Source organism: Aquarana catesbeiana, linkage group LG05 (assembly GCF_042186555.1).
Source record: "Aquarana catesbeiana isolate 2022-GZ linkage group LG05, ASM4218655v1, whole genome shotgun sequence".
NCBI classification, from domain to species: Eukaryota; Metazoa; Chordata; class Amphibia; order Anura; family Ranidae; genus Aquarana; species Aquarana catesbeiana.
In genome coordinates this window covers 38,898,923-38,913,591 of record NC_133328.1, presented here as the reverse complement: position 1 = coordinate 38,913,591, position 14,669 = coordinate 38,898,923, and the positions used below count along the sequence as shown (strand labels likewise).

Genomic DNA, 14,669 nt, shown 5'->3' with positions numbered 1-14,669 from the left:
CATAGTCCGGACACTCTAAAATCTAACAGGCAATGAACTGGCCCTTTATTTAGAAAGTTTGGAGACCTGATGTATGACATCATTGTGGCCTAGGCCAGAAACCAGGAAGTAATGGAAGTAATGAAAAAAGTCTAAAACAAGTTAATAGGTTATACCTTCCCATCTATTTGCTAATACTAGCAACATAAGGATTAAAAATAGTCAATGTTGATTAAGAGAGTGAAGTTTCACTTTAAATTCTATTCTTTAAATCTCAACATATCAAACTCTGGCCTGAACCTTGTAGTTGGTCCGCGAGTCTGTCTATCACTCTTAGAGACCAATAATGAGGATCGGTGGCAGATTACTAGAGTTCAACTTTGTCTGGTCAAAACAAAGTTGGCGTAACAGAATCCTAGGTTGGCTCTTGGGCACTTAGATACATGGCTCAGGATTCTAAAGAGGGCTACTAAGTGTAATGATACAAAAAACTTTACTTTTACAGGACAGGAAAGACATATGGGAACTGCCATTGCTGAGGCAAGTAGAGGGTCAAACGTCAACCGAGGTCTGGCCTGTCAACACCCTGACCTCACACAATGTATCCCATCTTGGTCAGGCAGTAACTCTATGTATCAGTGACATGATTCAAAAGGAGATAAAACTAAATAAAGCAATAACATACATCTTTCACAATTCAAATTCAGGTTTACGCCTAAGCCCTATTGTGACTACTTTAATATTCACCATTTCATCCATTGGGAAAAAAAAAAATACCTTCTTGCCAATAAGTACCAATTATCAGGCTTATGCAATGACTTCAAGAAATGTTTAACATAAAAGACTTACCACAGATGTAAGTGCCATTTGAAAACTGTAGATCCGTGCAAGGCCAAAGTCCGCTAACTTTATCTGTCCATTGCTGGTGACCAAAATGTTCTGAGGTTTGAGGTCCCGGTGAACCACTCTGTGTGAATGGAGAAAGTCCAGTCCCTGGAGAAGCTGGTGCATCATGTCCTGAAAAAAGCAGAATAGACTGCAATTAACACTGGCAGTCGGTATTCAGAGACCACAAAATTGACTATAACTGACTATACTAAAGTGGCATCACAAAGTATGTGAACCCCTTTGAATTAACTGGTTTTCAGCCGTAATTTGCCAAAAAATGGGATCTGATCCATATCTTATGCCATGTACACACGACCGGACTTTCCGTCAGAATAGACTCCGACGGTCTTTCCTACGGAGTTCCGCTGAAACGGACTTGCCTACACACGATCACACCAAAGTCCGATCGTTTACAACGTGATGACATACGATGGGATGGAATAAGGAAGTCCAATAGCCAGTAGCCAATAGCTGCCCTTGCGTCGTTTTAGCATACAGACGAGCGGTTTTCCCGATAGGAACTGATTCCGTCGGAAAGTTTTGAAACATGTTCTATTTCAAGGTCCGTCAGAATTTTAGAAAGAAAAAGTCAGATGAAGCCCACACACGATCGGAATGTCCGACGTAATTATTCCGTCGGACCTTTTCTGCCGGAAAGTCCGGTCGTGTGTACGCGGCATAAGCCACAACGATAGACAAACACAATGGGGTTGATTCACTAAAGGCAAATCCACTGTGCAATACAAGTGCACTTGGATGTGCAGTCGCTGTAGATTTGAGGGGAAGCTCTGCTGATTTCTATCATCCAATCATGTGCAAGCAAAAATTCTGTTTTTATTTTCCTTGCATGTCCCCCTCAGATCTACAGCAACAGTACTTCCAAGAGCAGTTGCAATGCACTTCCAAGTGCACTTGCCGTGCACAGTGGATTTGCCTTTAGTAAATAAACCCCAATCCAATGTGCCTAAAGAGTAACTCTACTTTTGTTCAGATAATAACATTTTCCTCTGGGTGATCTAAGTACATTGTAGGGATTATACCAAACTTTGCTGTATATTCCTACCTTTTGTTATTATGAAGAATTAGCTGTTTGTTTCTCTGTTTCCATGTGGAAAGTGAATCTAATAGGAGTGATTTCATAACTATCAATCAGCTGCTGCACCTGCAGGGTTTTAATGAGGAAAGTGGCAGGGTCCGCATCCCTTAAGATGAGATTTCCTTTTGTGAGTATCTCACCAAAAATGACATTTTTGTTGCAGGGGATGCCTAAAATCTGACTTGTATCTTAGTACAGACTTCTGAGAAAATCAGTGAGCCAATCACACAAGCAGGAAATGACATTTCTGGGAAACGTTCTGCACACATTCTCAGTACAGAACGCCTCCAGGTAGCCACATTGCATTCTACAGAAAATTACAGCGGCTGCAGATTGAAAAGAAAAGGTAATTTTTAACAACATTCAATTACAATATGACTTGTGTAGTAGCATTTGTATATGCTATATTAATTTTTGTTTTTTGCTATTTTATTCCCACAAAAGTGGAGTTACCCTTTAAGCTGATAGCCCACAATCTATTCTAATTTCTCATGTCTTTATTGCACACACCCATTAAAACATTCACAGAGCTCAAGAAAAAAGTAGGTCATCCACTGGAGCTAAAGGATATCTAAAGATTCAGTTTTTTTTTTTTTTTAAAACAAACATGTCATACTTACCTTCTCTGTGCAGTTGGTTTTGCACGGAGTGGCCCCCGATCCTCCTCTTCTGGGGTCCCTCGGCGGCGCTCCTGGCTCCTCCCCACATCAAGTGCCCCGTTGGAGAGCCCTCTCCCTGGGGGCACCCGTGCGGGCGCGCTCCAGTGTCCTGCTGCTGCGTCTATTGACACAGACAGCAGGACTCGGCCCCACCCCATGGCTCCCGCATCATTGGATTTGATTGACAGCAGCAGGAGCCAATGGCTGCTATCAATCTATCCAATCAGGACCCGAGACACCGGCTGGAGCTGGTGTGCTCGTCCCCGTCGCTGGAAAAAACAGGTTCAGGTAAGTAAAAGGGGGGCTCTGGGAGGCAGCTGCATGACAGGAGATTTTTCACCTTAATGCATAGAATATTAGAATGTATTAAGGTGAAAAACCTTGAGGGTTTACAACCCCTTTAATAGCTGGTTGAACCTCCTTTTTTTTTTTGGCAGCACTGCTTTCGGTATGTTCAGGAGGATTTTTTGGACCATTCCCCTTTACAAAACTTTTCATCTCAGGCATATTTGTAGGATGTCCGATGTGAACGGCTGTATGGAGGTCATTCCGCAGCATCTCTATGGGGTTAAGATCTGGGCTCTGATCTGGCCACTCCAAAAGGCACATTTTATTTTTCTGAAGCCAGTCTGTGGTGGATTTACTTCGATGCTTAGGGTCATTGTCCTGCTGCATCACCCAACTTCTACTAAGCTTCAGCTGGTGCACAGCCACCCTGACATTATCCTGTAGGATATTTTGCTAAACATAGGAATTTATTTTCTCCTCGATAACGGCAAGTTTCCAGGCAGTGAAACAAGACCAGATCATGATGTTCCTCCAGCATACTTCACAGTTGGGATGATGTTTCGATGTTGGTAAGCTGTATAATATTTGCACCATACATATTGTTGGGTATTGCACCCTGAACAATTAAAATTTTGTTTCATCAGCCCACAAAACATTTTGTCAGTAGTCAAAGAGTCAAGGTGCTCTTTGGCAATCTTCAGGCGAGTAGTAATGTTGTTTTGGAGAGCAGCAGCTTCCTCAGAGGTGTTCTGCCATGGACATCCTGCCTGTTCAAAGACTTACATATGGTAGACTCATGAACAGGGATGTCTGCCAGTTCCAGTGATGTCTTCAAGCTTTTAGCTGTCACTTATGGGTTATTCTATACCTCGTTGGGGATTCTGCATTGTGCCTTGGGCGCCAACTTCTAGGAAGAGTAGCCACAGTACTAAACTGTCTCCATAAAGACTGCGTTCCCACTAGAACTACTCCAAAGACATACGATTTAAAGTGTGACTTTGATGCAACTTAATTTTGATTTTACACTCTCTGGCACTCAAGTTGAAAGAAAGTTTCATCAAAGTAGTGCAGGAACCTTTTCGAAGTCACATAGATTGGAACGGGTACCCCTGAAATCAATTGGCTGCAACTTGTCATGTGACTTTATGTGTCCAAAATCGCATGAGAAGTCACACTAGCAGGAACGGAGCCTTTAGCCTAGTACGCACTAGTAGTTTTTTTTTTTACGTTCAACCCAGCAGGGCTGAACAAAAAAAAAAACAGACAGCTCAGGAGGAGCCGCTGTACTAACTATCCGATGTTAGTACATCGATCTCCCCTGCTGTTTTATTGTGTTCTGACAGAGGTACGGCCCACTAGAACACTCCGATCAGCACTCTCAGCCATTGGCCGATCGGCAGACTTTTTTCGGTCATGCCCCTTTGACAGAAGCTGCCCGAAAGGCGAGCTTCTGTCCGACCGGCTGCAGTACACACAGGCCAAATGTCGGCCGTTTTCTGTTGAACCGGCCAATGCCACCCGCCATTTGTCCCATATGTTCTAGGCTTTATAGACAGTTTATCTAAGTGTCAATTGATGGATGCCTAAACACTTTAAGATTGCTTTGTATCCCTTTCCAGGCTTTTGTAGATCAACTACTCTTGATCTTAAAATGTTTGAGTGGCCTTTATCAATCAAAATGGCTCCAAACCACACCTCCAAACTCGTTTTATTAATTGGACTCCAGGTGTGCAAACTAATGACTCCAATTAGCTTTCATTGAAGTAATTAGTCTATGTTTTCACTTACTTTTTTCTTCAACACTGTGACTATTTAAAGTGGTTCTAAAGGCAGAAGGTTTATTTACTTTATCTGCATTAAGGTAAAACACCTTCAGTATGCAGCTCTTTTAATTACCAGAGCCTGATCCCGATCCAGCGATGTGCACGAGAGCATGAACTCCCTTCCTCCTCATAGGCTCAGACACAGCAGCGGAAACCATTGGCTCCCACTACTGTCAATCACAGCAAGTGAGGGGGCAGGGCTGAGCCCTTGCTATGGGGACACTCAGCTTGGGGAGCCAGGAACACCGGCGGGTAACCCGAGAGCAGGAGGATCAGGGCTGCTCTGTGCAAAACCACTGCATATAGCAGAGTAAGCATGGCATGTTTGTTTTTTGTTTTTTTTTAAACTGAACGTTTACAAATTACTTTAATAGGTGGGTTCAATCAAGACATGAGAAATTAGAATTGTTTGTATGTTATCAGCGTAAGAACATTGGGGTTGATTAACTAAAGGCAAGTAGACTGTGAACTTTGCAAAGTTGCTCCAGAGCTTAGTAAATGAGCTAAGGCTTCATTGGCAAAGAATACCCAATCACGTGCAAGAAAAAAAAACAAAAACAGCTTTTTTGCTTGCATATGATTGGATGATGAAAGTCAGCAGAGCTTCCCCTCATTTATTAAGCTAATTTATTAACCACTTCAGCCCCGGAAGAATTGGCTGCTCAATGACCAGGCCATTTTTTGCAATACCGCACTGTGTCGCTTTAACTGACAATTGCACGGTTGTGTGACGCTGTGCCCAAACAAAATTGACGTCCTTTTTTTCCCACAAATAGAGCTTTCTTTTGGTGGTATTTGATCATCTCTGCGGTTTTTATTTTTTGCGCTATAAACAAAAAAAGACCGACAATTTTGAAAAAAACACAATATTTTGTACTTTCTGCTGTAATAAATAGCCCCAATTTTTTTTTTAAAAAAGCTATTTTTTCCTCTTTTTAGGCCAATATGTATTCTTCTACATATTTTTGGTGATAAAAATCTCAAAAAGCTTATATATATTGGTTTACGCAAAATAGGGGATAGATAGATTTATGGCATTCTTCTTCTTCTTATTTTTTTTACTAGTAATGGCGGTGATCTGCGATTTTTATCGAGACTGCGACATTATAGCGGACACATCGGACACTTTCGACACATTTTTGGGTCGATTGACAATTATACAGCAATCAGTGCTATAAAAAATGCACTGATTACTGTATAAATGTCACTGGTAGGGAAGGGGTTAACACTAGGGGGCGATCAAGTGGTTAACTGTGTTCCCTATGTGTGTGTTCTAACTGTGGGGGATGGGACTGACTATAGGAGATAAGAGATCGTGGTTCCCAGCTCATAGGAACTCACGATCGATCTCTCTCTCCTCTCAGAACAGGGATTTGTGTCTTTACACACACACACATTCCTGTTCTGCCTCTCATGCCCGCGATCACTCGTGGCCGGCGGTCATCGCAACCGCCAGTCGCGAGCATCGGCACCCCCGCTGTGCAGCGCGCGCCTGCTATCCCGCTTAAAGGGATCGACGTATAGCTACGACGGTTCGCGGGATTGTCCCGACCTGCCGCAGTATAATGACGGCGGCTGGTCGGCAAGTGGTTAAGCTCTGGAGCAACTGCTCTGCAAAGTGCGCAGTTTATTTGCCTTTAGTGAATCAACCCCCTTAGTGTTTGTCTAATGTTGTGACATAGATGAGGCAAATTACTGAAGAAAATCATTTAATTCCAAGGGCTTCACATACCATATATGGGGAAGGGTATGTGAACACTCCTACAAACGACTAAGTTCAGGTGTTTCCAGTGAAATGTACTGGTAATGCTACACCATACAAAGTTTTTTTTTTTTTTACACAATTGTACTCTTCCAACGTTGTGGTAACAGATTGGGGAAGTTTCTTTTTCATTTTAGCATGACTGTGCTTCTATGTGAGAAGCAAACTCCATAAAGACACGGTTTGACCAGACTGGTGTAGAGGAACCCAAGTGACCAAAGCCCAAGTCTACTGAAGACCTTTAGGTTCCTTCCACATGGACGTTCTCACCTCCCCCCGCCAACCTCCCACCTATAAGTGGACATGGTGCCACTGGGAGGAGTACACATTGCCTCGGCTGTGCATCGGGGTGCAACAATTTTAACGCTACCTGCCGAGTTTGACAGCTGGCACTGCTTGTTTAACTTTCCCATCTAAGTGAAAGAGACTGCGCCATAACTGCGAGGGAACTTGACTTACAGTTGTGGTGCAATCCTTCAATGTAAATTTGCTGATGGCAATACAAAAATGAGAATGAAAAACAAGCATCAGGAGGCGGCAGTATCGTCTCCTTTCACCGTGCAAGGAAAATTAAAAAAACATTTTTGCTTTTACATGATTGGATGATAAAATCAGCAGAGCTTCCCCTGATTTCAGATCTTCCCCTCAGATCTAAAGCGATTGCACTTGCGGGGGGTGGAATGTATGATATAGTGCTGTGAAGATCTGGCAGTCTTCATCAAACCCTAACATAGGTCTCCTATTGCATCTCATTGTGATTCTAATGACATTCACTGCTCAAGCCATGAGGAAGGAGGAGGCCTTTTCCCTGAATTGTGTTGGATTTATTTGATGTTATTAACCACTAAACATGTAAAAAAGACCTCTCAATGATAGGAACTTTTGTTCTAGACGATCCTTAATACCCATCCTAAAGTTTATCATCTACTGAGTGATCATTTTCTTGAGATCAGGAAGAAAGCAGCCTAGGATCGGAGCAAGATCCCCCTACACCAGGGGTTTCCAAACTTTCTAAACAAAAGGCCCGTTTACTGTCTTTTGGGGGGGAGGGGAGGGGCTGGACTGTGGCCATTGGGAGTAGAAAAAGTCCCAACAGTGGAAAAAAAAAACAATGCCCTATCGTTGGTGTCATTGGGAGGAATTGTGTCCCATCATGGTGTCATTGGTGCCAATTGTTGGTGTCATTGGGAGAAAGTGTGCCCTATTGGTGTCATTAGGATGAATTGTGCTCCTTCATTGGGGTCAGTGTGTGTGTGTGTGTGTGTGGGGGGGGGGACTATGCCCCATTGATTAAATAATGTCCCAAGACCCGGATAAGAGGAAGCAAAGGGCTGCAACTGGCAGGGTGCAGTTTGGAGACCACTGACCTACACTATACTTTCATTAGGTATCAGCTCCTTTGAAGGAATATATATATCCATCAGATCCCAACCTTGATATATGTATATCCATCAGATCCCAACCTCGTGTCTACTGGTCCAGTGCTATAACACACCTCAGACTCCTGCCCGCAGCAAACAGTTGACATCATCCCTTCAGTGGCTCAGTCACTAGACTGGAGATCAAGCACTGCTTTTTGATAATAAATGTTGGAGCTTTTTAGAAAAATAATTCTGTTGTATTTTGTGCTATTTATTACAGAAGTTTATTCATGTAGACATGAAACGTTACTGATAGGTCCAATTTAACCACAAAAGCCTCCAGGCCCAAACACAGGGCTCTGATGAATGAACCAAGACTCCAGGAAGCAGAACGTCACTTCTGTAACTGGTACTTTGCGGGATTGCCATGTGGCAGATGCTGATAACGGAATCTGTGGGCAAGCCTGCAAGGTACGTTAGCATAGGGGGCCCCACATCTAGGGCTCTCCTTCCTGCAGCTGTCTCTGGATGGATGCTAATTGTCTCCACTCGTTTAACCTCAGAGATAATGTCTGGGAGAACACAAGCAACGAGGATTTGTTTCCTCTCCTCTAACGGTCATTTCCTCTCTGGTGTAACTTGCATGACAGCGTGTGACAAGCAGAAATTAATGGGGACACTGCTGTGCCAATAGCCTTGAATGGCTCTGACACTGTCTGCGGGCTGCCTGCTTGGCCACCCAGCCAAGACCCCACATGAAACATGGCCAGGGGCCCGCAGCGCTATTCACTGACGAGCCAGCTGGTTGCTGATTAGAGATAAAACAATGGCTTGCAGTCACACAGAGAGAGGTTTAGCAACTGCTCCAAAGCAAAAATGATTTTAACCCCTTTGTACTAAGCAGGGCCCCCACTACACCCCAAGTGCCCTTGTAATCACACAAGAAGCTGCCGAAAGAGGCTCAAGAGTTGCTTAACATTTAAATGAGAGGCACGGTTTGCAAATGACCCTTTTTGTGCACAAGACCCCCTCTCTCGCTCTGCATTGTATTAATAAGCCCAAGGCTGTGATCCTGCAATGCTGGGAACCTGAAGTCCCATAAAACTGGGTAAAACACAGCCAAACACCTAGAAAAGACAGAACTATAGGGAATGTAGTATGAAGTTATTCCTTTAATAAAGGTTTGGGTATATTTTGGAAGGGTCATGCTTAAAGTGACTTGTGGTGTTCAATTTGAAGAAAAGTCAGTAAAGGGAGATGTATACGTACCTTTTCCGGAGGTCTATGTCTTGAAACCCCACCACACGGCAGATCCCCAACTGTTGCGTGTATCCAACACTTTTGGGTGTGTTGAATACCTGCTCTCCTGTGGAACACTGTGGAGCCTTCTGCCAGCTTGTATGTCCCGCAGTAATGGGGAGCAAGTATTCCACATGGTCAGAAGTGTTTTGTACCTGCAGAGGTCAAGAATCTACTGCACAAAGGAGTTTGAGCTGCTATTACATACCTCCTTTAAGGAATGCTAACTGCCTGGCCATCTCTGTCTTCAATAATCCTGGGGTCACTGACCTGGAACAATCTTGTAAATCAGAAAATCAAACTAATTCTGAATATTTTTTTCCAGGTCAGTGTCTCAGAAAGTATTGAAGCCCATGATTCAGCCAATCAATCGATCCAAGCAACTACCAATTTTACAAGCAGAGGTCAGCAATGGCGGTCTTTATAATCTGTTGGTACAGTTCCCTCTGTATGATTTAGTTAGTCCTGGAACTAGTATAAAGTTTCAATTTCAATGGCAGTAAACCAAATATGAGAATGATGGCACCAAACTTGTACTTTAAAAAAAAACAAGTGAGCCATGGTACCCCTATGTCTGTATCATTAACTTGACTCATTCACAACACTAAAATCTTCATCTTTGTGAGAACCAAATACAACGCCTTAGCTACATTAGACACTTCATTCACCGCATCGTGTTTACTGCTGCAGTACAAGCTCAGAGGAACTTGTTGTGGTCTAAGTGGGAAATTTGGGAGTTACGTCTTTCTTTTAAATACTTGTCATTTGTTTCAGAAACCTACCAGTGAATAAATCATGTTCTGTTCAATCATTACAGTATATAACACCCATATTCAAATCTAAACCCTTAAGAGGGCCTTGCATCAAAACGATCTATTCATCTTGCAGACTCATCTTGAGGTTTCTAGTCTATAGTTAAAAAATAAAAAAAAACTGTAGAAAAATGTAAAAAAACACTCATCTTACACCCTGATTTCCAATGAGTTTGCTTGGGTGAGGGTGATGTCACTGGGTCTTATTGTGTGATCCTAAGAAAAGCTGAAGATCCTAAATCTAGTGAGAAGACATCCTGCACAATGCTGGAGGGCCTTCCTGCAAAACGTGAGATTCTCAGTGTTCTAGGAGCTTAGGAGAAGGCCCTTTGATATCACCATCACCTACGAAAGCTTGCTAGTGGATAGCAACCAAGTTGTAAGGTAAGCAACTTACCTTTTTCTTCAAATTTTTGTTTTTAATCTAAAGCTGGCCATAGACGGATCAAAATTTGTCTGGTTCAACAGGAACCAGACGAATTCCAATCTATCTATGGGCAGGCTGGTTGTACTGAAGTCGATCTATGGAGGTGAGTGTACAAGATGAATAGATCGTTTTCATGCAGGGCCCTCTTCATGTCCAGATTTAAATGTGGTTGCTATATTCTATCAATCGTCTTCAGCACAATCAGCCTGTCATTTTTTTTTCTCGCGATTACTGCCACCGGCAATAGCTGGCAGCAGTAATCGCTGTATTTTGACAGAGGAGAAACCTCCCGCTGTCAGAATTCAGCACTGCGCTACTTTACCTGGTAATTGTGCGATCATCCAATTGAAATTTGTATACCGTATATTTCTTCACACAAATAGAGCTTTCTTTTGGTGGGATTTGATCACCACTGGGTTTCTTTTTATTTTTTTTGCGATATAAAAGAAAAAAGACCCAACATTTTGAAAAAAAAAAAAACAATATTTTTTTACTTTCTGCTACAAAACATCCAATAAAAAAAAAAAAAAAAAAATTAAATAAAATTGCTTAATAAATTTTGGGCAAAATGTCTTCTGCTACATGTCTTTGGTAAAAAAAAAAAAAAAATCACAATAAGTGTATATTGATTGGTTTGCATGAAATTTATAGCATTTACAAACTATGGTAAAGAATTGATACTGGGATTTTTTATTTATATTTTTATACTAGTAATGGTGGCGATTAGCGACTTGGGGGGACTACGAGGAGACTACGATAGTGCGGTGGGCAATCTGACACTGACTGACGCTGGGGGGAACTAACTGCCACTGACATCACCAGTGACATTAATACAGTGATCAGTGCTAATAATATACACTGTTGCTGTACTAATGCCCCTGGCTGGGAAGGGGTTAACATCTGGGGAAATCAAGGGGTTAAATGTGTGCTTAACAATGTTTAGTGTGTGTACTGTGGGCTGTTTTTACTAAGCAATGTGCCGGTTTTTACTCCTTGTTTTGCAGGCAAAAAAAAACATTAAAAAAAAAACCCAACACATTGCTGCTCTCTGTAGAGAGCTCTGTGTTGTTTACCAGCACAGGGCTCTTTTCTGCCATTCACTCAGCCGACCAGTGGGTACTGGCCATAAATCCTTGGCTGATCGGCTTGTGCTGCAGCGAAAGACAGCAACGTCTTCCGTGCATGCGCGAACGGACACAGAAAAAAAAACCTGTACAAGCCGACCTGCCGCAGTAAATGTACTGTGGCAGTTGGCAAGTGGTTAACTTAAAACATGTGTAACACTGGGCATGGTTACTGGAAATGCAGAACTTTATTTGCCCACAAGATGGAAGCAGATGCTGTTTTGTTTTGGCCTATTACTAATACAGGCGCCCAGAGCATTCTGGGAATCGTAGTGTTAAAGGAGGATCCTGCGTACAGTTAAGCTGGGGGCGCAACTACAAACCCCATAATGACCAGAAAAGGCGGGAGGAACGAGGAGGATAAAATGAAAAGCCCAGGAAAAAGCCAGTCAGTTGGGGAGAGACGCGCCAACTGGAAAGGAGAATGACAGAGGTGTGCCCTGATGTGCTGAACTTGATCGGGCCGAATCAGGGCTCTAAGGAAAGACTGTTAAGCTGAATGCCCAACTGCAGAGAGGATCTAAGGTGGTGCAATCCCTATTTAGAACCAATGCAAGCTGCACCTGGCCAGACTACTGCTACATTATCAACTAAGGGGGCGGCCCTCCCATCCTGAAGAGAGATTGCCCCAGCATCCAGAGACTGCCTCTACAGAATCGGCTGAGAGGGTTTTGGACCCATTCAATAGCTTTGAGCAACTGGTGACTCCACTTTGCAAATTAGACTCAGAGTTATTTTTTCCCTATATCTTTTTTCCACTGGCAGCCGGAGACCCCAAGGCCAAGGACAATTTCCACTGTTGTTACCATCCCAGACTGCTGACTTTGTCAATGCCCCCCTTTGCACACTGCAAGTGCAGTACAAAAACCTGCGCCCAACTTCATGGTGGCACTTGCCGCTCTTAAAGGGGCTCACCCACTGGCAAGGATAACATGCAAACCAAACGTCTCTGATTTTTTGGTCCACAAAATACAACTTCTAAACAATAGTTTATGAACACCAATGTTAAATGCCGGTAGACGCTAACATTCAGAACTGTCCAGATTTTGAGGCCTACCTGGGGGCGGAATCAGTTTGAGAGATATGTATCAAATTATCCAGCCTTTGACCAGAGAGTCCTTAAATTCACTCCTAGGTTGGGATATTGTATTGTATCAGTTACCCTGAACTACTGATTTACTGTATTGCTTTTCTACTTTGGTTTTCCAATACAGACTGTTTATCTTACAACAATCCGTGCGTATTATGCCTTTGCGACTGACGGGAGTTCCCAGCCAAGGTGATTTTGATGGAGTCAGTACGAGTGAGGCTCCAACCAGGGCCTGAGAAAAAGCAGAGGACCCAGTAACAGATACTCCTAAGGGGTTAGGAGAATTGACATGAATTTACTCTTCTAGAGTAATTTGGTAAAAAATAAATTCCCTTACAAAATATGAAAAGAACATTTAATGTAGCCAGGGTGTTAATGTTCCAGCAGGCAACTCCAGGTGCCCTGATCGAGAGCTTGGTCCTGCCTCCTAAACGTTAACATTTCCCAGTGAGGTTGCCCATTAAAGTGATGGGCCCATAGTGGGGTGGAGGACGTAGAGCCAGTCCTTCAACCAGAGAAGTTTGGATAACAGATCTTTCTGGGATTCAGAGCTACCTGTGCTAAGTAATAAAGCTTACCTAATATGTAGGCATCAGGAGATGCCATGTCTGTGACCTCATATCAGGTTGTACCCAAAATCCCAGCTTTACCCAGAATTATTGCACTGTATGACCGCAGTACTAACACCATGTTTGACAGAAAGACATCTCACGAACAGAGATATTTTTCCTTTTTTCACACCGCTTTAAAACAAGTCAGCTGCATTTCACCTGTTTTTGCTGGCGGACAACTTAAGTGTAGATTTACTTGTTACAAATCCCATGGCTTCACTCAGGCACAGGACCAATGAAGCCGTCAGCTAAGGTTTTCATCACTTTGGAATGCCTGACCACATTACAGAGGTTCGATATGTAATACTCATTCAAAACATTGCACATTGTTACTACCTATATTCATTTGTTTACAAGGGAAGGTCCAACCAAATTGTTTTTTTAGACCAGTGGTCTCCAAACTGCGGCCCAGAGGCTGGATGTGGCCCTTTGCATGCCCTTATCTGACCCTTGGGGCACTATTCCACCAACTGACACCTAATGGTGCAGCACCATTCCCCCTACTGACACCATCAATGGGGCACTATTTCTCCCATTAAAGCCAATTAAGGGGCACTGAAGCGAGGGGATTTTCTACACCCACTAGCCACAGTCTGGCCCCCCTAAAGCCTGAAGGACAGTAATTCGGCCCTTTGCTTAGAAAGTTTGGATACTCCTATTTTAGACAAGAAGACTTATTTTGCCACATCTTTCAGTTATTCCAGATGAAGCTTATTCATAATCAACATGTTGACATAATGCAATGTATGTGAACAAGTGAAATACGGAACCCAACACACCGTAGCAGCTTGTTCTATTGGTTAACAAAGGTGTTAAAGTAAAAGTCTACCTAAAACTTTTTCATTGAGTTTTACATGGAGTGGGAAAATTTAAAGCCCAACTATGGGCAAAACAAACTTTTGCCATGCAGTGGGGCAGTGCTCGCTCTGCATGGGCCAACTGCTCATTTTTGTCTAGGGGATTGGCGAGCAGAGATATATTTACCTAATCCTTCGATCCTCCCCGCACAAGACCGGTTCCTGTGGCTCCTGCCCCCCGTCCCCTCCCGTGGCCTAGCAGCCTTCTGCAGTAGACTGTTCCTGACATCATCACGCCCACAGACCTGCTCTGGACGTGAGGATGCCAGGAACAGTCCACCCCTGGATCATAGGGGAGGGCCATTTGCTGGAAGAGTGGAGAATCGGGTGAGTATACAGCTTTCTCCTCTCTTAGGAAAACCTTTTTTTGCCCGAAGTTGGGCGTTAAGAACCTCTATCAAGTGTTTTTTCCAACTGTGCCTCCACTGGGAAGACTTGTCTTCATTATGATGCCACCTGCACAGGAATTGATAAAATAAAGACAGCAATATAAGCAGCGTGCGAAAAAGCTTAGGCTATACTCCAAACTTTTCTTCTGTCTTGTACAGTTGTACAAGCTCCTCTTCTGTGCTGAAATTGCTTACTCTTATTTC

At 43.2% G+C, this 14,669-nt stretch overlaps 1 protein-coding gene across 2 annotated transcripts in view; it reads right to left on the bottom strand.

Moving 5' to 3' along the window:
* CDK6 (cyclin dependent kinase 6) overlaps positions 1 to 14,669 on the bottom strand; it is a 241,548-nt gene that overhangs the window by 116,930 nt on the left and 109,949 nt on the right. For both annotated transcript variants that reach the window (XM_073629614.1, XM_073629615.1), the window contains exon 4: positions 829 to 996. In XM_073629614.1, the coding sequence (XP_073485715.1) occupies positions 829 to 996 (168 nt within the window). The remainder of the gene's footprint in view (positions 1 to 828; positions 997 to 14,669) is intronic.